This window comes from Humulus lupulus, chromosome 2 (assembly GCF_963169125.1).
Source record: "Humulus lupulus chromosome 2, drHumLupu1.1, whole genome shotgun sequence".
Taxonomy (NCBI): Eukaryota; Viridiplantae; Streptophyta; class Magnoliopsida; order Rosales; family Cannabaceae; genus Humulus; species Humulus lupulus.
The window spans coordinates 185,891,670-185,918,750 of NC_084794.1; the positions used below are offsets into that span (position 1 = coordinate 185,891,670).

The following is a 27,081-nucleotide window of genomic DNA, read 5'->3' on the forward strand; positions in this document are numbered from 1 at the left end:
ACCACCATGCATATCCTACCACCATGCATGTTTAACCAGCACTTGCATGGGTAGTGAGTAGGAGGTGGACCAACTAGCTAGAGGAGACTAAGTCAGATACAACTTCAACAACATGCGCGGGAATCTCTCATTCTTCCCACAAATAGGGAGTTTGTTACATTTTGAATGTTGAATGTTTATTTGTAATATAAATATAATAAATATAGTAAAATATCCCTATTATAAGGGGATATCAGTTGAGGATCCCATCTCTATAAATAGAGAGCTGATGGGATGAGAAGAGGACCCCTTCGGCTTATTCTTTCTAGAGAGATAAAATTGGGTCTGTCTATTCTAGAGAGAGAAAGTGCTGAAATTAGAGAGAATTCTTGTATTTTCACAATTTATACTGAAGAAACTCAGTTGGCATAGTCCATCTGATCTTGAGTATAGATTTATAAATCACAACTCTAAGTGGATTAGGCTATTACCGACAATCGGGGCTGAACCACTATAAAAATTCTGTGTTATTTACTTTTCTTGTTTATACCGTCTGTTGTCGTTTACATTCTCTTGAAGGTTCGTCGTATTTGACGTTCTCACGTCGTTGGCTAAAAACGCAGTCAACACTTGGTGCTCCCAATAGTTGTCTTAACCATTCATACACATAATTAAACCTCTAAGTGCACTCCAATTATTATTATAAAAGAGGACTCAACCAAATTTTCTATTTTATAAATATTTTACATTTTAATATAATCTTCTTCAATATTGAAGACTAGTCGTGATTTTATTTTTCTTCTCTTTATTTTCAAATTTTCTCATTTTTTTCATATTTAAAATAAATAAAAAAGTTCAAAAATATTTTATTTAAATTATAAAAAATAATTATAATTCATAATTATAAAAGGTAATGTGTAAATAGAAAAAAAATGATATTGTATATATTTAAAAAAAAAAAAAACTACTTACATTGTTACACATACTTATAAAATTCACTCATTCTACTCGTGTTATTTTAGGTATTTTTTCATAAATACCTACTTTTTATGATTATTTTACATTTTTACAGTCCGTTAAAAAAACAACAAGAAAGCAACACGTCAATAGCCTCACAACAACACAATGCAACTCATTACAGCTATAAAAAAAATTAAAAATACAACATCAAAAATTCATTCTTACATTTTAAAAAAGCAACAGATTGCAATATAATATAAAAAAAGCAACTTAAATGCATCACGATAATAATATCACAACAATATAGTGTTGAAAAAGTAATTAGACATTAATTCATTGCATTAACTCAAAATACACTAAAAAACAACCTCAAAACAATTTTCTCTGCATTTTTAAATGTGTCAAAAATAAACTCAAAATATTTCTAAAAAAAACTAAACATATATCCAAAAAAAACTAAAAAAAACAACAATTGAAAAACAACTAAACATTAACCCACTACATACTAACATATTAAAAAACAACTAAAAAATAACATTTGGACAACAACCAGAAGTCAACACATTGCATACTAATATGTTTTTTTTTAAATCAAAATATATCTGAAAACAAGTAAATAATAATTAGATATCAACACAACAACAGTTCAACTATATATAAACTTAAACAACTAAAAAAACAACATGAAAACAACTATGCATAAATCTACTACTTAGAACTAACAATTATTTAGATTATAAATTTTCATAATTGTGATATTTAACAATATACTATTCCATTTTGAGCTTACTTTGTGCATTTTCTTGTGTTGTGTGGAGCAGTATCTACTAATATTACAAAGATCAAACACGTATAAGAGTTTAGCTCTCAATCATGGCTTCCCCACATTTTCAAGATGGTGTGATGCAAAGTATATTAAAAGTGTTCATGCTTAAATTTTATGCAGTTGGCGAAAGACAGTAACTCCATGCTCATGCATGACTAATTGAAATGAAGTTTTTATATGTCAAATTCAATCATCTTGATATATTATATATATTTATTTATATGTATATATATATATAATCAACAAAATTTTGGATTAATCTGACTTCAAAGCTATAACATGTTCATCTACCAAGCAACATACAATATTTATAGTCAACGAACTCATGACACAAGACACCAAAACACTAGCACTTCTAGCTCATGCGGCCACAAGATAACATAACCATACATACCCACTTGTTGGAGGACTCAAAAAAACCACACACAACCATATACTCCTTCAAGCTCACCAGTCTCTGTTGATAATGAAATAGAATTTTTGTATACAAATATATATAAATGGATAAGATTACTGCTATGGTTGTGAATTATTTTTCTACAAGTTTCATTACGAGTTTTTAATAGGACAAGGACGAACTATATTCGAAAACTCATCTCGTTAGTCATATGTAAGTTAATTCAAACATATATATATTTATATGATAGAGAGAGTGTAACGCCCTAATTTCTCATAGATTACCGAGAATATAGTGTTGGGTCATAATCGTAAATATTGCTCTTTTATTTAATAAAAACTTAAAAATAAATACATGGATCCATAGTTTTACAAAAACAAAATAATTGTCTTTAACATAAAAATATGAGCAACATTTAAATAAAAATTTAAAATAATCATTCTTTAATAAAAAAATAGGCCCGCTTGATCTTGCTCGACTATATGGTCCCCACGAATACGTCATGAAGCTCTTAGGTCCCACTCGCCACTGGCATTTCTATCCTTAATTTCCTAAAATAACAACATCATAAGGAGTGAGCTTCTAAGCCCAGTAAGGAAAATACAAACAAGGGTTAGTCACATAATCAAACATAACATAAATTTACAAGAGTCATACAAACACAAACCTCTAGATCATATCATAACTTAAGTCATAATTCTAAATCATAATCTAAGCCATAAATCATAAATCATACTCTAAATCATAAGTCATAGATCATAAATCATAACTATAGGTCATATATCATAATCATAACTAAAATAACAAGTCAGATATAATAAAAAGATAAGTGTTTATATAGGGGTGGCAATTAAGCCCCTGACAAAAGTCCGTCACACACCGGACATAGGTCCGTCATAAAGTTTTGGCAACCGAACCTACCGGACATAGTCTGTCATACATTATTGGACACCTTAGGTCCAGATACACTTACCCCTTTATTGTACCTGGAATGTTAGGTCATGCAAACATAAACTATATCATACATTACATAAATTATATCATAATATTAAACTATCTAATTTTCCTTACCAACACTGGGATAATTGAGAACAAATGCGGGACTTGGAACACTCCTAAAACCAGTAATAAAAATGGTGAGTATTTCTAAAGGAAAGAGATGAAAGGAATAGAACTAAACCACCAAGAGGAAACTTACCGAAAAGACACTTTAAATTCAAAGAACTTAAAAACCTAACCACAAAACCATAACAAAAGTTAGAACCTGAATGAAAACTAATGAAACTAAGGAATCAAATAGAATTGAACTTAAGAATAAGGGTACCTTAGTTGACCTTATGGATTGGTGTAACTCCAATACCGAAACACTCTAATCCTCACTTCCCAAGTTTTTGATAAAGCTTAAGAATGGCAAAGCATTTTCCCAACCCAAGTGTTTATCACTCTTATGGTCTCACTAGCACCTTGGATTCTGATCACAGCTGAAGAGTAAGTGGAAAGACTAGGTTCTAAGTTTTATTTATAGAGTTCTAGGAATAAAAATCTTCTTTTTGGCTTTGAATAAAAATAATGAATTTAATTGAAAATATTGAATATTCGTCAATCAGAGGCTGAAGACTCAGTCAAAACTATCCAGGGCAGGTCTAACGAGTCAAAGTTGGTTTTTAAAAATTAAAAACAAAAATAAAAATAAATAAATAATTAGGTCGATATATCGCCCCTATGTGGCGATATATCAGCTCTGCCCTAATCCCGAGCCTCCGTTCGTACGATCGTGCAACGTCAACGTGTTTTCTGTATTCTTCGTCAGGTGATATATCAGCTCCTATCTGCGATATATCGGCATACGTGAATATTTTAAACACGTAATTGCACTTTTTCAGCATGATTAAGGTTGGATAACCACTTTGACTAAGTCAAACTACGACCCTAACAGTTTCAGGTGAAGACTAAGTCTTATATTTCCTTATTTTATCATTAAAATAATAATTCCTTAATAATCATGCTTATGACAAGTGTCATATTCCTATTGGCTCCATCTAAACCTTAGGTTATAATAAGAAATATATTTAGGACAAAAAATATTAATCAAACCTTATGTTATAATTAATATTCTTAAACTATAGGTTAAACTTATAAAATCCATAACTATTGCTAGGAGTTTCCAACTAAGTCCCGGTTTGAACCAAAATCCATGAAATCTAAAATACTACAACTACTACTATCTAGCCAACTAAGTAAACATTCTGGGACTCTACAAATCATCTCACTTTTCTAAAATTAATAAAAATAATACCACAACTAAAAGTATTATTTTAAATTATCATTATTAATGAACATGTCATAGCAAACAATTAAACAACTGGGCTACTTGGATATTACAAATCTTCCCTCCTTAAAGAAATTCCGTCCTGGAAATTTTACTCACCAAATATCTCAGGATATCGCTCCCTCATATCTGCCTCCAATTCCCATGTTGCCTCTCTTTCAGTGATATTGCTCCACAAGATTTTAACTATCGGAATACTTTTGGACCTTAACTCCTTAGTTCCCTGCTCTAGAATGCGTACTGGCTGTTCTTCAAAACTGAAATCTTGTTTTAACTCTAGAGCCTTGTAATCGAGCACATGGGAAGGATATGATATATATTTTCTCAACATTGATACATGAAAAACGTTATGTGTTTCAACTAATGATGGCAGTAAAGCCAACCGATATGCTACATGCCCTACTTTGTCCAATATCTCAAAAGGACCTATAAACCTTGGGCTTAATTTTCCTTTCTTTCTGAAATGCATAATCCCCTTCATCGGAGAAATTTTGAGAAAGACTTGGTCGCCTACTGAAAACTCAACATTTCGTCTCTTCACGTCGGCATAGCTTTTCTGGCAACTTTGAGCGGCAACCATTCATTGTCTTATCTTCTCTACTACCTCTGTTGCTTCTCTTACAACCTCGGGTCCTTAGTATCGTCTTTCACCAACCTCATCCCAATGAAGTGGTGATCGGCACTTCCGTCCATATAGCATCTCATAAGGTGCCATACCTATCTTCGCTTGATAATTATTATTGTAAGAGAATTCTATTAATGGAAGACACTTGCTCCATGATCCTGAGAAGTCTAAAGCACACGCTCTCAGCATATCTTCTAATATTTGTATGGTGCGTTCTGACTGACCATCGGTTTGAGGGTGAAATGTCGAACTTAGTTGTAACTTAGTGCTCATTGAACGATGTAAACCTTCCCAGAACTTTGATGTGAAAACCAATCCTCTATCAGAGACTATCGTCTTTGGAACTCCATGTAGTCTCACTATCTCCGCCACGTAAAGCTCTGCGTACTGCTCAGCATTATAAACTGTTCTTACTTGTAAGAAGTGAGCAGATTTTGTGAGTCTATCTACTATCACCCAAACAAAGTCATGCTACTTGGTGGTCCTTGGTAATCTTGTCACGAAGTCCATCACTATATCTTCCCATTTCCATTCGGGAATCTCTAATGGTTGCAAAGTTCCAACGGGTCTTTGATGTTCAGCTTTAACTTGTTGACATGTAAGGCATTTTGCTACAAATTCTGCTATGTCTTTCTTTATTCCCGGCCACCTGTACATAGCCTTGACATCGTTATACATCTTGGTCAATCCCGGGTGAAGTGAATACGGAGTAGTGTGCGCTTCCTTCATAATACTTTCTCTTAATTCACCATTATCGGGCACACATACTCGGTTCCTATATCGTAGCATGCCATCTTTTGTCAAGGAGAAATCAACATTCTCTGAACTTTGTAATGTTGCCTTCATCTTAAGAAGAAACTCATCCTCTTGTTGTTTCTCCTTTATTTCCTCCATTAGAGTTGACTTGATTGTGAGGTCAGCTAGTTGTCCAATTATTAGCTCAATTCCGGACCTCTTAATATCATCTTGTAAGTGTTGAGCTATCCCCTTAAGTGTTGACAAGCTTCCGCAACTCCGCCTACTAAGTGCGTTTGCTACGACGTTAGCCTTTCCATGATGATATAAGATCTCACAATCATAGTCATTTACTAACTCCAGCCACCTTCGTTGCCTCATATTAAGCTCCTTCTGCATAAAGAAGTACTTTAGACTTTTGTGATCCGTATAGATTTCGTACTTTTCTCCGTACAGATAGTGCCTCCAAATCTTTAGAGCGAAAACCATCGCTGCCAATTCTAAGTCATGGGTCGGATACCGCTGTTCGTACTCCTTTAGCTATCTCGAGGCATAGGCGACCACTCTTTCGTCTTGCAATAAAACGCATCCAAGTCCCTGCTTCGACGCGTCACAATACACTACAAACTTACCCTTATCATTTGGAACGCACAAAACTGGGGCTGATATAAGCATGTCCTTTAAAGTTTGGAAGCTTTCTTCGCACTTCTCCGTCCATTCAAATTTCTATTGCTTCCGCGTCAAATGTTTTAAGGGTGTAGCTATTCGGGAGAACCCTTCAACGAATCATCTATAATATCCTGCCAATCCCATAAAACTTCTCACCTTCGTGGCAGTCTTGGGTTTGGGCCAGTCCTTCACTACTTCGATCTTTGCTGGATCTACTTCCACGCTATTTTTAGACATAATGTGTCCTAGAAATGCCACATTCTCTAACCAGAATTCACATTTCTTAAACTTAGTGTATAATTGATGACCTTTGAGTCGTTCCAATGTCAGTCGCAGGTGTTCTTCATGCCCGACTTTCATTTTTGAGTAGATCAATATGTCGTCTATAAAAACCACAATGAACTTAATCAGGTAGTCCTTAAATATACTGTTCATAAGATCCATGAACAATGCTGGTGCATTTGTTAAGCCAAAAGACATTACCAGAAACTTTTAGTGTCCAAATCTAGTCCGAAAAGCTGTCTTTGGGATATCTTCTTCTCGTACTCTTAGCTGATGATACCCCGACCTCAAAACTATCTTCGAGAATATTGTAGATCCTTGTAGTTGATAAAAAAGATCGTCTATTCGAGGTAAAGGGTATTTGTTCTTGATCGTCACTTTATTAAGTTCTCGATAGTCGATGCACATCCTCATACTCCCGTCCTTCTTTTTGACAAAAAGCACTGGTGCTCCCCAAGGCGAATAGCTCGGTCGAATGAAACCCTTGTCTAAAAGCTCCTGCAGCTGTATCTTTAACTCCTTTAGCTCAGTAGGCACCATTCTATAGGGAACTTTCGAGATTGGTGTCGTCTCAGGTGCAATTCTATTTCAAACTCAATTTCCCTACTCGGAGGTAATCCCGATAGATCTTCTGGAAACACCTCGGGAAATTCGCATACAATAGGTACATCCTTTGGTTCGAGCTGTGTCTCTTGTGACTTGTCCACCACACTAGCTAGAAATTCCTGGCAACCACTATTGATTAATCGCTGAGTTTTGAGAGCTGAGACTATTGGTATGCGAGTTCGAGAAACCTCTCCTTTGAAAGTGAACTGCTCTCCGCCTTCTGGTTGAAAGTTGACTGTCTTACCCTTACAGTCTATTGTTGCCCCATGTTTTGGTAACCAATCCATGCCCAAAATTACATCATAATCCTTAAGGTCTAACTCGATCAAATCTACTGGTAATTCTTTTCCTTCGATTCTAACTACAACGTTACGCATCCTTCTACTAGATAGAATTCTTTCCCCCGAGGGTAACTCTGTGACAAACTTATCTCTAAAAAGTTCACATGGTCTACCTAAACTATCAATCATAGTTATAGAGACAAAAGAATTTGTGGCTCCTGAATCAAATAATACATTGCATAGTTTACCAGAGATAGTGACCTGACCTGTTACCACAGTATTACTAGTTTCTGCTTCACCTCTAGTAAGAGCAAAAACTCTGGTTGGCACGAGCTTGTCATCTTTCTTTTGATCCTTCAACTTTGGGCAATCCTTTTTAATGTGTCCTTCTTCTCCGCAGTTGAAACAACTTTCATCTTATATCTGCATTCTCCTGAATGCTTCCTCTTGCAGATAGGGCACTGGGGATATTCCACGTATGTCTTCTTGTTCCCATTGCTTTCTGTCGCAGTCTTATTCTTTTTATCGGCCTTTTGATTTTGACCACCGTCATGTTTTCGTTTGTGGTCGTTCTGGTCATTGTTATTCCTTTTGGCGTCCCTTTTGGTCGCACCTTCCTTCCAGATCCTTTCTTCAGCCTGCTCAGCTTCCAAGGCTACATCTAAAGTTTTCGCATAAGTGGTTATTCCCTGAATCAGCTTCACATCACGGGATATCATAGGTTTTAGTCCCTTCACGAATCTTTGAATTCTTAGCGTCTCAGTGGGTACCATGTTCGCCGCGAACTTAGCTTCACAGTCGTATTCCCTTGAGTAAGTGCGACGAATTCATCCACCCTTGTGGCTAGAATCGCAGGATTGTAGTACTTCTTATTGAACACTTGGATAAACTCATACCAAGTCATAACGTTCACATCTCTAGTCTGCTTCACTATATCCCACCAGATGCGGGCGTCCTTTTTTAGCATGCTTGAAGCACATGAGACTCGATCTTCGTTTCCCAGCCTCATATGTTCTAGAATTGACTCCACTAATCGAAGACATTCTTCTGCTTCTATTGGGTCTGACCCGCCAACGAAGTTCGGTGGTTGCTGCTTCCTAAAGCGTTCATATACCGCCTCGTAGCGAGGTTCTGCCAACTGTAGCAATTGCGCTAGAGGAACGACTTGCTGCGCCACTTGTTGTTGTTGCCCTGGGTTTATTTGAAACCTTTATTCCCTTCTCCTTAGCTCTGCCCTAAGACGAGCATTCTCCCTTTCCAAATTTTCTCGAGTAGCAGCAACTACCAGATCTTTCACTACATTGGGTGCCTTTGGCACTCCTGGGGCTGCTGGGAATTCTTCATAGGTAGGGGTGGCGGCTACTCTTCTTCCTCGCCCCCTTCCTCGACCTCGGCCCCTGCCTTGGCCTCTACCTTGGCCATTTAGTCTTTCAGATCTTCTTGGTTCCTTCTCCATGTGTCTTCTCTGTTTCCCCAAAAGAGAAAAGAATTGAAAAACTAAGACAAACAAAACAAAAGAGGGTACAACTTAGCCTATTGCACTACTATCTATTAGGTCCATCTATCTATAAAAACTACCCTATTACAATTAAGTCCAACTTGGGTAAATGGGCCTTAACAATTGAATCTTCCATGGAGGAGGGCTGGGTTCAGTATATCGTATCCACTACTAAGGCCCCCTAACTTCCACTTGGACCCAAAAGACAGGAATTTGAACCCTTGCTTTATTAATTGTTATTTATTTGAAATTGGATCCAATCTAATAATGCAAAGCAAATGGGCCTTCACAAATGGGCTAACCCATAAGAGAGGAATTTAAACTTTACACTTTCAATTGAATCCGAAAATTTCTTAACACTTACTAAATAATGAAACAATAATAAAAGCAAATAACAGGTTTCATAGAAAAAAAAATTACAAACTAGTGAAAAAAAATTCTAAAACATCATAAAATTTAACGATGTGTTCTTAATTTTTCATTTAATACCCATATCCATCGGAACATAGATCCGATCCTTATACCTCATCAAACCGTCTCTAAAATGGAATAATCCTTAGCCACTCTAACTAGGACATTCCCTCTAACGTCCTGCAACTGTGTATCACCCATCTGGCCCACTCTTATCATCTCCAAGAGGGTAGAATGTAAATTAATATTGGCCAACTAGCCCACAACCATTTCTATCCTTACTCTAGTCATTTCCTCTACCAATTCCTTCGATATCTGCTTCGAGCTAAACAACTGTCCTGGGCCCCTCCGACACAAAACATTTTCTACTACATTGGCTTTTCCAGGGTGAAAAAGGATGTCACAGTCATAATCCTTCACCAACTCTAGCCAGCATCTGTGTCTCATATTTAGGTCCTTATGGGTGAAGAAATACTTTAAACTCTTATGATCGGTGTATATCTCGCACTTTTCTCCATACAAATAATGTCGCCATACTTTTAGCACGAATACCACCGCTGCTAACTCCAAATCATGGGTAGGGTACCACTGCTCATATTCCTTCAGTTGTCATGACGCATAGGCAATAACCTTCCCATTCTGCATTAACACACATCCCAATCCCAGTCTCAATGTGTCGCAGTACACTACAAACCTGTCCCCATTTGAAGAAAGGCTTAGCACCGGAGCAGTAATCAATCATCGCTTCAATTCTTGGAAACTACCCTCGCATTTGTCTGATCATGTGAACTTCAGATTCTTCTGCGTCAGCTCAGTCAACGGTGTGGCAATCTTCAAAAACCCTTCCACGTACCGTTTGTAATATCCAACTAATCCAAGGAAACTCCTAACCTCTGAGGCATCCCTTGGCCTTTGATAACTCAATTTTAGTGTCATTTTAGAATGTGTTTTTGTGGTAATCTTGAGTCTTTATGTTTGTTTTGTGCAAGATTACACTTTTGTTTGTCTTTGTTGTAGGTTGGTGCGTTGAATCATGAGTTAAATGCTAAAAGAAGAGGAAATGGTAGGAAAATGGAGATTTTGGTTGTTGTTTGGCTCAAATTGGTGCTAAGGATGAATAATAATAAGTTTTGATGAAGAAAGGATGTCAAAACGTTAAATTCTGGAGAAAAATGGAATTAAAGTCGCGGCATGGGCTTAAGGGCCAGGACTTTAGCAAAGTCAAAAGCTCAAGGTTGCTGAAGGGAATTAGAGTCGTGACTTGCTTTTATAAGTTGCAACGCTAGTGGAAGTAAGAGGCAAACCCAGGAGGGCATCAAGACACGGTCCGCGACTGGGGTTTAGAGGGTCACGATGCCTGAAGACCTCAATCAGACTTTGAAGGGCCTTAAAAATGACACAAGCCACGACCTAGGAAAGGCAAAGTCGCGGCCCGCCTATGAAAAAAAAGGGATTCGTGTTTTTTTTTTTAATATAAATTCATATTTTAGGGTTTAGTTAGGGAATGCCAGATTTTAATTATGAGTTTAGAAATTAATTTTGATTCTGAGATTAGTTTTTCTGCACTTTCATATTTTTTTATTTCTTCTTCAAGTCTTTGAACTTTATGTTTCTAAATTATTATTTTGTTGATTTAGTCATGTCTGATATGAACTAAACACTTTTATCTAGGGTTTAATGTAGTCACTTGGATTTCTATTTAATCTTATTATGATGTTCTATTGATTCTTCTTCTTTATTCTAATCTATATAATGTTTGCTTAATGTTAGTAAATCCCTGATCAATATTTGCTTGATTTATGATTTTGATTCAAAATTCGAAAGATGAGAATTGAATATGCTATCGTTATATAGACATGGGTTACATATTGGATGAAAGTACCTGTATGGCTTGTGTAGTAATTAGGTTTCTATGCTTAATGTCTGCTATATGTTTAAGTTTATCACATAGATGTAAAAAACCTGCATATAGGTTGAGATCTTATATCTTGAAAAAGAATAGGAATCGATTTTTGTTAACCTACTATTAGAATAGAAAGAAATAAATTTAGAACTAATTAATAAAATTAATAGAATGAAAAGTTGATAAAGTTAACACCCTAGGTCTTTTTATGATTGGTTTTCATCTTTTGATTAGTTATTTTATTCATAGTTACTTAAAAAAATTAATAAGATTTATTCATCTAAATTTTGTTTGCCAAATAGCAATTAAAGAATGATTATTGGTAATTGGTTAATAGTCCTTGTGGGAACGATACTTTATTTACTATCTATATTACTTGAATCGATTACGTACACTTGCGTAACATATTTTCACGATCAAGTTTTTGGCGCCATTGTCGGGAACTATTTAATCAATATCAAATATAATTGATTCTTGATTCTAATTTGGTTCTTATATTTTATTTTCATCTTTTTCCTTTTTCCTTTTATGTTTTTTTTTCTATGTTTGTTGTTTGTCTTGCGAGGAACTTGAGATGTCTCATATGCAAGTCATCTTGAATTTTGATCAACTTGACTTGGAGCCTTTACACAAGGCATGGTGGAGATACAAAGCTTTGCTAATGAGGTTCTCATACCATGGTTTGTACAAAGAGTTTCAATTGGAGGTCTTCCTCAATGGGTTGAATGTCGAAGCAAGAGAATGGGTAAAAAGAGGAGATGGTACCACCAATTTCTACCAAGTATCCATGGATGAAGCCCATTGGATGTTGGAAGACCTGGCAGAATACAATGAATGATGGTATTTGAATTGTTCAATGACCAAGCAAGGGTGGGAAAGCAATTATAATAGTATGGAGCCAACTTTTAACACTTGTACTCAAGGACCAAATGAGGAAAATTGAGATAATTTTCAAGAAGTCATTATAGAAGAGAAACCTCACCAAGCGGATCAATCATGTTCATTGGAGGTATTGATGATGGAGTATATGGCTAAAAATGATGCCTTAATTCAAAGTCAAGATTCATCCTTGTTGAATTTGGAAAATTCAATGGAAAAACAACAAAGTGAAGAGGTTTACTTGGGAAGTGGTAAGGAGATGGAGCTACCAATGGAAGAATTTGAACATCAAATGGAGCCCTCTTCAATTTAAAGTAATGAAGAAAAAAAGAGAAAACAATAATGTCGAATGCTATCTCTACCCAAGATGTGGATACATTGTTTGATCAAAGCATTGAAGAAAGGCTGAAACCACCATCTCCACCTCCATTAGCATCATACATTGACATCCATCATGCTTATTTTTAAAAGAAAGTCTAGTTGAACACTGGATCTCATCAATTCCAAATCTAGCCAAGCTTGAGGGCATTCACAATGACAACCTTCAAGTTGTCTTGTATGACGCTTATTATGGGCATCAACTACTTATTGATGCGTCGATGAATAATTTTGTATTTGCAACCTAAGGAGGATATCAATAAATGTCACTACAAAAGGGGCAACACATTTTGAAGCATTTCAATCTTTTATTTACATTGTTTTATTATTTTGATTTAAGTTTTGGATTATGAACACTTTAATTTTAGTATTTTGTTTATTTATTTTTATTTGATTTTAATTTCTATTAAATATGAGACTAATTTGAGTTGTAGCACTACATTGCGCTCCATCATAATGAATTATGGGCTAACCTGAGATTTTTCTTTTACCATTTTCGATTCACCATCTTGATTCGTATCATTTTTAGTAGTCTGAGGTGTCAGGTAAGTTTCTTTTCCTTAGCTTTTATTTTAAAATTTGGGACAATGTTTAGGTTAAGTTTGGGGGAAGGAATTTATTGTTTGTGTTGTGTTGTGTTTGTTATATTTTGTCTAGGTTGTTTAGAGTGTTAGTGTGAATCAAGTTTACAATGATTAGCCAATGATAATATGATTGAATGATGTGCTGTATAAATTGAATAGGAATGAAGCTATAAAAATCTGTGTGCTTGGTTGAATATTTCTTACCATGTTTACATGAGTCCACTTAAATAATTGAGAGCTTAGTCATGATTTTTAATAAATTTTGTGTGATTGAACAATTTTTATGCTTGCTGAATTTTGAAAATGAAAAAAATAAATTGAAAATGTTGTTATTCTAGAACTTGTTTGCTTGCTATTTGAGACGAAATCCTAGATCATGCATGCTTAGGAAGATGATTTAGGCAATTCTTTGGAACGTTTGAGCCTTTCAAGCCAACCTTGATTTATTAAATCCCTAGTTACCCAATTTTGAGCCTAATTTGATTCTTTTTGTTTGACACTTATTTTGAGTTTATTTGAAACTTTGTTATTTTTCCTTTCCTTTGATATACCATGAGCATATGAAAAGTGACTAAGGGATGGTTTGTAATGGGGTTTATATTTGGAAATTTGTGTCGATAGAAGAAGAAAAATTGAGAGAGAAAGAAAGAAAAAAAAAATATTTTATATGAACTATACTCCGATTGAAAATACAAAGAAATAAGTTTGGGGAAGTGTACTATCATTAGAAAAAATAAAAAGAAAAAAAGTTTATGAATTTCTCTCAATGTAAGAAAATTTTGGGAAATTTGGGATTGCGCTTGGGTTTGCAAGTTGATACAAGATTGGTTTGTTTGGTTTGTGTGCTTATGACATATTTGAGCCTAAATGACATTTTCATCTACCTTAACCTAAGCCTTTCAATTATAGGCTATGAATGTCCTATTGATTTCTGAGCATGTGTTTTCTACATTAGTGGAGATTAGTAAGTATAGCAAGTTTATGGGATAATGATATTAATTGATTGTAATGAAAAAAAATTGGTGAGCATGAAATGATTTGAATAAATTTTATTTATTAATCATGATTTTGAGAGCTTTTATTTTTGTTTTGACTTAAGTGAATTGGAAGAATGTTTTGACTGAAATTCTGGATTATAAGTTAATTTTCTTGAAGATTATATAAGTGTGTTAGTCATCGTAGCTTGAGGCATGAATTATTGTTGTAGGCTTGATTCAAGTGTGTTTGTTGTTTAGGTTTTTAGTCGATTCTGTTTATTGTTGTGTTCTTTACTCGAGGGCAAGTAAAGAGTAAGTTTAGGGGAGTTTGATAACTCCATTTTAGTATCGTTTTAGAATGTGTTTTTTGTGGTAATTTTGAGTCTTTATGTTTGTTTTGTGCAAGATTACGCTTTTGTTTGTCTTTGTTGTAGGTCGGTGCGTTGAATCATGAGTAAAATGCTAAAAGAAAAGGAAATGGTGGAAAATGGAGCTTTTGGTGGTTGTTTGACTTAAATTGGTACTAAGGATGAATAATAATAATTTTTAATGAAGGAAGGATGTCAAAAGGTTAAAATCTGAAGAAAAAAAATAGAATTAAAGTCGCGATAGGGCCGCGACTTTAGAAAAGTCAGAAGCTCAAGGTTGCTGTAGGGAATTAGAGCCACGACTTGCTCTTATAAGTCGCAACGCTAGTGGAAGTCAAAAGCGAACCCAGAAGGGCATCAAGACACAGGCAGCAACTGGCGTTAAGAGAGTCGCGGCACCTGAAGACCTGAATCAGACTTTGAAGGGCCTTAAAAATGACACGGGTCGCGACCTAGGAAAGGCCAAGTCACGACCCGTCTATGAAAAAAAGGGATTCATGTTTTTTTTTTGGTATACATTCATACTTTAGGGTTTAATTAGGGAAGGTCAGATTTTAATTACGAGTTTAGAGATTAATTTTGATACTGAGATTAGTTTTTCTGCACTTTAATATTTTTATTTCTTCTTCAAGTCTTTGAATTTTATGTTTCAGAATTATTATTTTGTTGATTTAGTCATATCTGACATGAACTAAAAACTTTTATCTAGGGTTTAATGTAGTCACTTGGATTTCTATTTAATCTTATTATGATGTTCTATTGATTCTTCTTCTTTATTCTAATCTATATAATGTTTGCTTAATGCTAGCAAATTCCTGATCAATATTTGCTTGATTTATGATTTTGATTCAAAATTCGAAAGATGAGAATTGAATATGCTATCATTATATAGACATATTTTACATATTGGACGAAAGTACCTGTATGGCTTGTGTAGTAATTAGGTTTCTATGCTTAAGGCCTGCTATATGTTTAAGTTTATCACAGAGATGTAGAAAACATGCATATAGGTTGAGATCTTATATCTTGGAAAAGAATAAGAATCGATTTTTGTTAACCTGCTATTAGATTAGGAAGAAATAAATTTAGAACTGATTAGTAAAATTAATAGAATGAAAAGTTGATGAAGTTAACACCCTAGGTCTTTTTATTATTGATTTTCATCTTTTGATTATTTATTTTGTTCATAGTTATTTCAAATTTTGTAATAAGATTTATTTATCTAAATTTTTTTTTGCCAAATAGCAATTAAAGAATGATTATTGTTAATTAGTTAATAGTCATTTTGGGAACAATACTTTATTTAATATCTATATTACTTGAATTGATTACGTAAACATGCGTATCATATTATCTCGATAAAGATTTTGGCCTTGTTGCCTCGCCCAATCCCTAACTGCTCCCTCAATCTCCACAATACACGTCGGAGATGCTGCTCATGCTCTGCCTCTGAATAAGAGTAAACCAGCATGTCATCGATGAAGACAATCACAAACTGATCTAAGAAATCCTTGAACACCTGTTCATCAGATCCATAAATGTTGCTGGGGCATTGATGTTGTGTAAAATTGATACGCAAGTATACGTAATCGACACAAGTAATACAATGATAAATAAAGATCGCTCCCACAGAGAATTATTTACTAATTACCAACAAATTAATTTTCTATTTCTCTTTGGTCAACAATATATTGGTTCCAAAAATATTAAAATAAGAAAAGCAATAAACATAATATAACACTATGAAAGAAAAAAATAATTGTAAAAACTTCAAAAATAAAGAACTAGGGATTTCAATTTCATCAAATTTTCACTTTATTATTTTGCTAATCAGATTTCTCAATTCTTATTCCTAAACTAATAGCGGATCAACAAAAACGATTCTTACTCTTTTTCAAAGAAACAAAGAACTCAACTTACATGTGAATTTTCTACATTCTTGTGATAAATTCCAACACATAAAAAGGCATTGAACACAATAATCCTAAAACTACACAATTCATATAGGTATTTTCATCCAATATGAAAACTGTGATTATTCAATCATAACATAATCAATTCTCACTTTTCAGATTTCGAATCAAAATCATAAATCATGCCATTGGTGATCAAGCATTCACAAGCATTAAGAACAGATCAAATAATTTAGAATAGAAGTGAAGAAAGAATCATGAAATCCTCATAGAAAATAACAAAGATCCAAGTGATTACATTAAAACCCAAGAAAATAAAATTAGTTCATGTTCATCATTACAAAATCCCTAAACAAGAAATTAACATAAAGTAAAGATAAAAAGAAAAGAAAAGAACTCTATGTCGATCCAAGCTCTTCTCCAAAGTGATCCCAATCCTCTTTTCCCAATCTAGGTATGCAAAAAGTTCCTCTTTTCCTCTCCAAAATCATGATTTAAACCTGATTAGCGTTTATCCTAAACATGAAATGACCAAACCACCCTTCATTAAAAATCTGCATTTTTCACATTTCTAGACATATCCTACGATCGCAGAATAGTATTCCTGCGGTCGCAGGAATGCTCTGGAATTGCCCAAATTTTCTAGAATTTCGGCCGCAAAATACCATTCCTGCTGTCGCAGAAAGTTCTTCGAAACACTGTTTTCCACCAATTTTTATCCTTTTGTCAATTTTTCCACCATGTTTCTACACCTAACTAACCTAAGCCTTTCTTCACCTGAAAACATACAAAAACAAGCGTAAAATAGAACAAAACAAAATTAAACACCTAATACTCTACCTAAAAAGATATAGATAAACGAGTCTAAAACTCGTTTATCAAACTTCCCCAAACTTAACATTTGCTCACCCTCGAGCAAAGAAAACAAGACTCAAGCCAAACTAAACAAATAAATACAGACACTAAACAAATGAATCAAAATAACCACAACTTTTAAGCCTCAAAATTAATGAATGACAAGCATATATAATTTTCGAAAAATAACTGACAAGTAATCCAGATTTTCAATCCAACCACTTCTTCAACTTACCCTAACCCATTGATCATTTTTGTCTACTCAACCATGAACAGTAAATAACACACATTTAAAATAATTTACACACGCCGAATTCTCACCATCAATCCATCAAATCTAATATTTCCATATGCTTGCTAACTCATTATTCTCCACTAATATAAATCAATGCCTGTTCAAGAATCAAAAGGTCTTTTAAAGCTTGTATTGAGAGGCTTAGGTAACAATAGATAAGATAGTCATTTTGGCTCAAATATAGCATAAGCATATAATCCAAACAAACCAAACCTAATATCCACATTATAATCCAAACAACCCCAAATTTCCCTTTATTTTCCATGATTGAGAAAAATTCACACTAGATATTTGTTTTTTTTTTATTTAACTACACTTCCCCAAACCTACGTTTTTCAATGTGAACAAACGTAAGAAGTGTAGTTATTTTCATCTCAATTTTTTTCGCATTTTTCTCTCAATCTTTTATTTTATTTTTCTATTGTCACAACCAAATCACAAAATAACACCCATTACAAATCAATCCCCCTTTATATATTTATATGCTCATGGTATAAATCAAGGGAATGAAAAATAATAAAGTGTTCAATTAGGCTCAAAATAAGTGGTTAACAATAAAAAGTTATACTTTTAGGCTCAAAAAGGGTAACTAGGGATAAATTAATCAAGGTTTGCTTGAAAAGCTCAAACATTCCAATTTTTTTTTTTTTGCCTAAATAATTTTCATAAACATGCATTGTTTATGATTTCACCTCAAGTAACAAGCAAGCAAGTTCTAGAATTGTTCATACATTCTTTCCACATTCAAAATTCAGCAAGTGTACATACATTTAAATGCAAGAATTTACCAATCATGATCAAATATTCAGTTTTACAATGAATTAAAGTAACCCAAAGAAGTGGTCAAACCAAGCACACAAATTTTTTTACAATCAAATATATTTTTCTCGAATTATATTACAAGTCATTCACGTATTCTGATCGGCTAATCCTTGTTAACTTGATTTGACAGACTCTATAGATAACCTAACATGCAACACAATTAACAAACAAACCCCAACACAATATGACAAAACAACAAACTAAATAGAAACTTGACTCAACTAACCTGACACAGATAATAAAAATAAATCCCCCTTCCCAAAACTTACCAAAAACATTGTCCCCAATGTTTAAATAAAATCTAAGGAAAGAAATCTTACCTAACTCGGCTCATGATGAGAACCTGCCTCGTCATCCCCCTCAAGTGGAGGATACCCATAGGTAGGTAGTTATGGATATGGTGGAAATCCACTAGTGTCAATGCCAACATGAGTGGCAAAGGCTTTGTTGTAAGCATATTGTTCTGCGCCACATTGACACTCCATAAGTGGTGCTACTGGAACTGAGACACCAAAGTGTTCCATTCTTTAGTTTATGTTCTGGGCATTTTTTTCGATTTTTTTTTAAAACGTGATCCTGCGGCCGCAGGACACCCTTCTTGTGGTTATAGGATTGAACCCCTAGGAGATTTTCAACAGCGTTGCGTGCGGTTGCAGGGTACTTGATGCAGTCATACAAAGTTGACCAATAGGCCTAGACCACTAGAGTTGTGGTCGCATGAAGTGGTTCCTGCAGCCACGGGTATGCTCCACAAACCACAATTTCTTTCTTTCTTTCTTTCTTTTTTCTCATCATTTTTCAAAAAATTTCACGTATTTCACGATTCCAAAATAAAAAATATTTATAGGAAAATTAAAAAACAAAACTAACTAAAATAAAATAAAAATTGTCTCAACTAAAATAGCTTAAGAACTTAACGAACTTAAAGAAATTTAAATGAACTTGGGATGCCTTTCAACGACGCTTTATTTAATGTCTCCAGCTGGATGCTCACTTCCTTCATTAAACTTCAACTCGGGTCAAGTCCACCCTGCTCATCCTTTAAAGACATAGTGTCATAAGAAAAAAACTTGTCATTTGATGTTGTTAATCGTCGGAGCCTTCCACCGCTCGTGTAGCCCTCGAGCCTTCCCACTATAGTACTGTTTTAAATCAATGATGAACTACTCGACTAACAATTTCAGCATTGGTTTTTCTCTTGGTGGTTTCCAAATTACTACCACCACTACATACCACATCCACTCTACAACAAGTTGGAATATAAGTTGCTGCAAACACATTAAATGTTACCTCTTCGTTTTGCACTCGCTGCTTCAACTCCCCCTTTTGTACATCAATTGGTGCTCTCCCTGTGGCTAAGAATGGTCTTCCAAAAATTATGGGAATGTTTGCATCTTCCTCCATATCTAGAATAATAAAATCAGCAGGGAAGATAAATTTACCAACCTTAACTAAGACATCTTCAATTACTCCACGAGGTCGCTTAACATAGCAGTCTGCCATTTGTAAGGACGTAGTAGTTGGGCGAGCTTCTCCCAATTTCAGCTTTCGAAAAATAGATAAGGGCATTAAATTTACACTAACCCCTAAATCACATAAGTCTTTGGTCATAACAGTATCTCCTATTGAGCAAGGAATCGCGAAACTACCCGGATCTTTAAGCTTGGCAGGTAGTTTCTTCTGTAAAATAGCACTCACTCCTCAGTAAGCGCCACTGTCTCATAATCCTCAAACTTCTTTTTCTTTGAAAATATTTCCTTCATAAACTTCACATAGCTTGGCATTTGTTCAAGTACCTTGGCAAAAGTTATGTTAATGTGAAGTTTTTGAAAAATGTCTAGAATCTTCGAAAATCGCTTGTCAAGTGTCTTTTTCTGAAGTCGCTGAGGATATGGAATCTTGATGTCATGCTCATAGCTCACTGGTGACTGCTTCTTCTTAAGGTCGTCAATAACCTCTTCTTCTACCTTACCCTCATTCTCAACTTCAACTATTGGTACATGTATAGACTTCTTGACTAGCTCTTCCAACTTCGTCCCACTCCTCAAAGAGATTGCATTTCACTGCTCTTTAGGATTCACCTCTGTATTACTTGGAAAATTTCCTTGAGGCCTACTTTGTAACATATTTTTCAACTAACAAAATTGCATCTCAAGATTCCAGATGGATGAGCGAGTTTCTGTCATAAATTGAGATTGAAAGTTGGTCAGAGTTAACAATGCAGCTTGTAACTCATTTTTCTTCTCTTGAGAAGCAGGAAGTACCGATGGTTGTAACGATGCCTGAGGTGGAGGTTGAAGCATAGGCTTCTGAATTTGTTGAGGACCCTGATTATTTCTCCATGCAAAATTAGGCTGATTTCTCCACCCTTGGTTGAACGGGTTGGAGAATGGGTAATTAGCTTGCCTATTGAAATTTTCCATCATATTCTCCTGTTCCATGGGAATGGAATTGTTCATCTCAACTACCATGCACTGCTCATATGGGTGAGAACCACCACAATTATGACATGTCGCTTGGATTTGCATGACTTGAGTGGCTATAGAATTTTTTTTTACAGTTGCTTGGTCAATGATGCAACCTGACCAGTGAGAGCGGTAATAGCATCCATCTCATGCATACCAGCTACCTTCTTATTTCTATCTCGTTCACTAGGCCACTGATAGTTATTCATGGCCATTTCTTCAAGCAATTCATAGGCCTCATTAGCACTCTTGCTCATGAAAGCACCACCTGCTGTAGCGTCAATAATGGTGTGAGTCGTCCCACACAAACCGTTGTAAAAATTATGGACTAGCATCCATTTTTCAATCCCATGATGAGGACACTTCCTCAAAAGCTCCTTAAACCTCTTCCATGTATCATAAAGAGACTCTCAATCAAATTGAGAGAAGTTATTAATTTCCCCTCTTAACCTTGCAGCCTTGGATGGAGGGAAAATTTAGCAAGAAATTTCAGAGCTAATGCCTCCCATGTAGTAATTGAATTGGCTTGAAGAGAGTTCAACCAACTTTTAGCTTTATCCCGTAGTGAGAACGGGAACCATCTCAGTCTAATAGCATTGTCGGTGACCCCATTATATTTAAAAGTTCCACACAGCTCTAGGAAATTGGCTATGTGTGTATTGGGATCCTCAGTAGGGAGTCCACCATACTGGACAGTAGACTGGACCATTTGCAGAATCGCTGACTTAATTTCAAAATTATTGGCTGCAATTGCCAGCGGTTGGATGCATGATTGTACTCCAGTTAGCTGGGAGTACATAGTCTCTGAGTGTTTGAACTGCTGGCTCAGCAGCGTCCCCATTAAACACATTACCCTGATGTTGGGCCATCTCTACTAACCGTTTCTGCTTTCTATTATGTTTGCAAGTCCTCTCAATTTCAGTATCAATGGGCAAAATATTGTCAATCCCTTGATGTCGCATATACCAATTGACTCCTGAAATTAAGATTCTCAAACACAACAGTTAGAGACAATTAACACAGAAAAGCCAAATTAGAATAAAATTTAATTGTATTGATATTAATAAAAATAAATCCCTAGCAACGGCGCAAAAAACTTGTTGTGTAAAATTTATATGCAAGTATACGAAATCAACACAAGTAATACAATGATAAATAAAGATCGTTCCCATGGAGATTGATTTACTAATTACCAAAAAATTAATTTTCTATTTCTATTTGGTCAACAATAAATTGGTTCTAAAAATATTAAAATAACAAAAGCAATAAACATAAAATAACACTATGAAAGAAAGCAAATAATTGTAAAAACTTCAAAAATAAAGAACTAGGGATTTCAATTTCATCAAATTTTCACTTTATTATTTTGCTAATCAGACTTCACAATTCTTCTTCCTAAACTAATAATGAATCAACAAAAATGATTCTTACTCTTTTTCAAGAAACAAAGAACTCAACTTACATGTGAATTTTCTACATTCATGTGATAAATTCCAACACATAAAAGGCATTGAACACAATAATCCTAAAACTACACAATTCATATAGGTATTTTCATCCACTATGAAAACTGTGATTATTCAATCATAGCATAATCAATTCTCACTTTTCAGATTTCGAATCAAAATCATAAATCATGCAATTGGTGATCAAGCATTCACAAGAATTAAGAACAGATCAAATAATTTAGAATAGAAGTGAAGAAAGAATCATGAAATCCTAAGGAACCGACCCTTTCCCCTCTCTCTCCTTCTCTCTTCTTCTCTCCCAAGGAAATCACTGAAAACTAAGGGGATTTGGCTGGGAATTCAAAGATTTGAGCTGAGGAATTGGAGGATTAACCCAGTGAAAGCTAGGGAATCAAACTAGAAGCTAAGGTAAGCACTGAATTTTGTTTTTGATCTGTTGATTAGGAGGTTTTTGGGTTTTGAAATTGAAGACTGAATTGAAGCTAGGAGCTTGGGAGTTAGCTCAGAATTTGCTTAGAGAAGTGGTTCTGCAGTGAAGGTAAGCTTGAATTTATGTTCTAATGGTTGAATTCTGGTGTTTTCATAGCTGGTTTTTATGTTCTTGAGCTTTTGGGTTTCAGAAATTAAAATGGGATTTTAATTAGTTTTTAAGCTAGGTCTTGCTGGATTATGTTGCTAGAATCATGTTAGAAGTTTTGTGATCAATGGGTTTTGGAATTAGGATGGTTTCAGGTGGTTTTGAGCAAGGTTGGGATGTTACAAATGGTGGATTTTTTGGGCACGAGGGGCTAGGCCGCGACTCTGTTCTAGAGTGTCGCGGCCCTGCGAAGCAAGGAAGAGACAAGGAGGCTCTACAGTAGGGAAGCGTCGCGATGCCACAGGGCAGGGCACGACGCGTGTCTGTGGTCAGAGAGACCTAGCCTCTGTTTTAGGGGGCAGGCCGCGGCCCTAAAGGGAATTTTTGGTTATTTGGAGGTTTTAAGCGCGGGAACCTAACGTAGGGTGCTCGAGATCGATTCCACCACCGTGCTTGGTGGAATTCGATGTCCCAGAAGCTAGAACTTTATCCAGGAACCTTTAATTGAATATTAATGGAATCCCTTATCTTGGTTGTGACAAGGTAAAAGCTAGGGCTCAGGAGACGAATCGTGCTCAAGGGGTATTTCTCGTAATCGAAGCGTTTGGAAATTAAAGGTAAGAAAACTGCACCCGGTTATGGATTCATAATGGGACTAAGGGTTCCCTGTTTTGTATGCTTTATAGAGGTTGGTATTATGCCATGTAAATAGTAGAAAAACGGTCTAAGAGTGCCAGAGTTTAAATTAGCGCACAGGACGCGGCTCGGTCACTAGTAGCTGAGGATAGCTTATTATGCACTGAGCTCGGTTTAATTGGGCCGGAGTCAGTGGATTAAACAGAGGGTGCGACCTAAGGGTTGACCCTATTTATCGTGTAATCTGGTTGTTGTGGTTGACTGTTGAATATGATATGCTGATTGGCTAATTGTTAGCTTGTGAATTCATGTTTATGTCAATAAGTTATATGTTTATTAGGGATTGATAAATGTTTGAACATGTTTAAAGGTTTTATGATTATTATCAGTACTTGTGTTATGATATTACGCTTTCTTGCTGGGCCTTGGCTCACGGGTGCTTCGTGGTGCACGTAAAGGCAAGGGCAAGCTTGACCAGCCCTGATTTGGAGAGCTCTGGGAGCATAATGTACATGAACAGCTGCTCAGCCGCCACGGTTGAGGGGAGACAGGGACAGGAGAACCATAAACATTTGTTTTGCCTTTAGAAGGGCTAGTGGTTGTCTGTACAGTGGAAATTTTATAAACAAACTTTTAAATGTTGTTTCTTTTGGGATCCCATGCATAAAATGTTTAATTATATGAAATGTATCTCTTGAGGCCAAAACCTTTTAACCCTAGCACATTCATGATTCAACAGCATGTTTTTAACTAAATGACTTGATTAGAAAGTCCTACACCTTTATAAATACACAGTGTAGCGGTCTTGGCTATCAAGGGTGTTACAGGTCACATATGCCTCGAGACACCTAAAGGAGTACGAACAGCGGTACCCGACCCATGACTTATAATTAGCAGCAATGGTCTTCGTTCTAAAGATTTGGAAGCACTATCTGTACAGAGAAACGTGCGAAATCTATACGGACCACAAAAGATTAAAGTACTTCTTTACGCAAAAGAAACTCAATATGAGGCAATAGAGGTGGCTGGAGCTAATAAAGGACTATGATTGTGAGGTCTTGTATCATCCTGGAAAGGCTAATGTTGTGGCAGACGCACTTAGTAGGCAGAGTTACGAAAGCTTATCAACACTTAAAGGGATAGCTCACACTTACAAGATGATATTAAGAGGTCCAGAATTGAGCTAATAACGGGACAACTAGCTGACCTCACTATCAAGCAACACTAATGGAGGAAATAAAGGAGAATCAATAAGAGGACGAGTTTCTTCTTAAGAAGAAGGCAACACTACAAAGCTTAGAGAATGTTGATTTCTCCTTGGCGAAAGAAGGCATGTTACGATATAAAAACCGAGTGTGTGTGCCAGAAAGTGGATAATAAAGAGAAAGTATTATGAAGGAAGTGCTCACTACTCCATATTCACTTCACCCGGGATCGACCAAGATGTACAACGATGTCAAGACAATGTATTGGTCACTGGGGATGAAGAAATACATAGCAGAGTTTGTAGCAAAATGTCTTACATGTCAATAAGTTAAGACTGAACATTAGAGACCCGCTGGAACTTTGCAACCATTAGAGATTCCCAAATGGAAATAGGAAGATATAGCGATGGACTTCGTGATGGGATTACCAAGGACCACCAAGCAGCATGACTCTATTTGGGTGATAGTAGATAGACTCACAAAATTTGCTCACTTCTTGCCAGTAAGAACAGTTTATAACGCTGAGCAGTACGCAGAGCTTTATGTGGCGAAGATAGTGAGATTACATGGAGTTCCAAAGACGATAGTCTCCGATAGAGGATTGATTTTCACATCAAAGTTCTGGGAAGGTCTACAACGTGCAATGGGAACTAAGTTAAAACTAAGTAAGTCATTTCACCCTCAAACCGATGGTCAGTCAGAACGTACCATACAAATATTAGAAGATATGCTGAGGGCTTGTGCGTTAGACTTCTCAGGATCATGGAGCAAGTATCTTCCATTGATAGAATTCTCTTACAACAACAGTTATCAGGCAACAATAGGCATGGCACCTTATGAGATGCTATATGAACGAAAATGCCAATCACCACTTCATTGGGATGAGGTTTGTGAAAGACGATATTTAGGACTTGAGGCTGTAAGAGAAGCAACTGAGGCAGTAGAAAAGATAAGACAATGAATGATTGCAGCTCAAAGTAGCCAGAAGAGCTATGGCGACGCTAAGAGACGAAATGTTGAGTTTTCAGTAGGCGATCAAGTCTTTCTCAAAGTTTTTCCGATGAAGGGGATAATGCGTTTCGAAAAGAAAGGAAAGTTAAGCCCGAGGTATATAGGTCCTTTTGAGATATTGGACAAAGTAGGTCATGTAGCATATTGGTTGGCTTTACCGCCATCATTAGCTGAAACGCACAACGTTTTTCATGTATCAATGTTGAGAAAATACATATCAGATCCATCCCATGTGCTCGATTATAAGGCTCTGGAGTTAAAACAAGATTTCAGTTATGAAGAACGACCAGTACACGTTCTAGAGCAGGGAACTAAGGAGTTAAGGTCCAAAAGTATCCCTATAGTTAAAATCTTGTGGAGCAATAGTACTAAAAGAGAGGCAACATGAGAATTGGAGGTAGATATGAGGAAACGATATCCTGAGTTATTTGGTTAGTAAAATTTCAAGGATGAAATTTCTTTAAGGGGGGAAGATTGTAATAACCAAGGTTTTTTTTTTCTTTCTTATAAGCTCCTTAAATACGACCTTAGGTTATTTTATACTATAGTTTATAACTTGAGTTGTGAAATTAGCAAGATTGCATAGAAATACATTTATGATTTTTTTTTTAATTTTCTAAAAGTTTAAACAATAATTTATTATTTTAAGTTTCTTAAATTTAAGACTTTATTGGGATATTATTAAGTATAGTATTAGAGTGTTCAATTAGGGTCATTATGGGTTAATATTTTTATTAAATTAAAGGATTGGTATATTCTAACGATGTATTAATTAGTTATATATGTATATTCTAAAGATAAGATTGGATATTTTGTATATGGTTCCAAAATTGGTGATTATATAGTTAAGCAATAAAACAAAATACATATATGTTTAGTTTAGGTGTTAGACTAAGTGGATAGTAGAATTTAAATTCACTTGGAGTTAGTTAGTTATTTGGTTTAGAAATGATTTTTTTTATTTGATATTTCCTATAAACTAACAGTATACACATAAAGGTATAACCATATAGATATATTAGTGATAGTTAAAGTTAATAGTATTTTATTATTATTATTTAAACTAAATGATTGGTACATAAATTAAGTAATATAATAACAATCTAGCTTCCTAGCATTATGCACGACTAGGTTAGATTGGTTAAG

General features: G+C 35.3%; 1 protein-coding gene and 1 non-coding gene across 2 annotated transcripts; one reads left to right on the forward strand and one right to left on the reverse strand.

Moving 5' to 3' along the window:
* Positions 1-19,724: 19,724 nt before the first annotated feature.
* On the reverse strand, positions 19,725-21,252 carry LOC133815005 (uncharacterized). The gene is made up of 4 exons (XM_062247900.1): positions 21,154-21,252; positions 20,713-21,046; positions 20,369-20,562; positions 19,725-20,252 (listed from the first exon to the last, which is right to left on the reverse strand). Exons 1-4 carry the CDS (start codon positions 21,250-21,252, stop codon positions 19,725-19,727), a joined length of 1,155 nt encoding a protein of 384 aa, XP_062103884.1.
* A 130-nt stretch (positions 21,253-21,382) lies between these two features.
* Positions 21,383-21,489, forward strand: LOC133820290 (small nucleolar RNA R71). The gene has a single exon (XR_009886710.1). It is a non-coding gene; the product is annotated as a small nucleolar RNA R71 (small nucleolar RNA).
* The last annotated feature ends 5,592 nt before the right edge of the window (positions 21,490-27,081 follow it).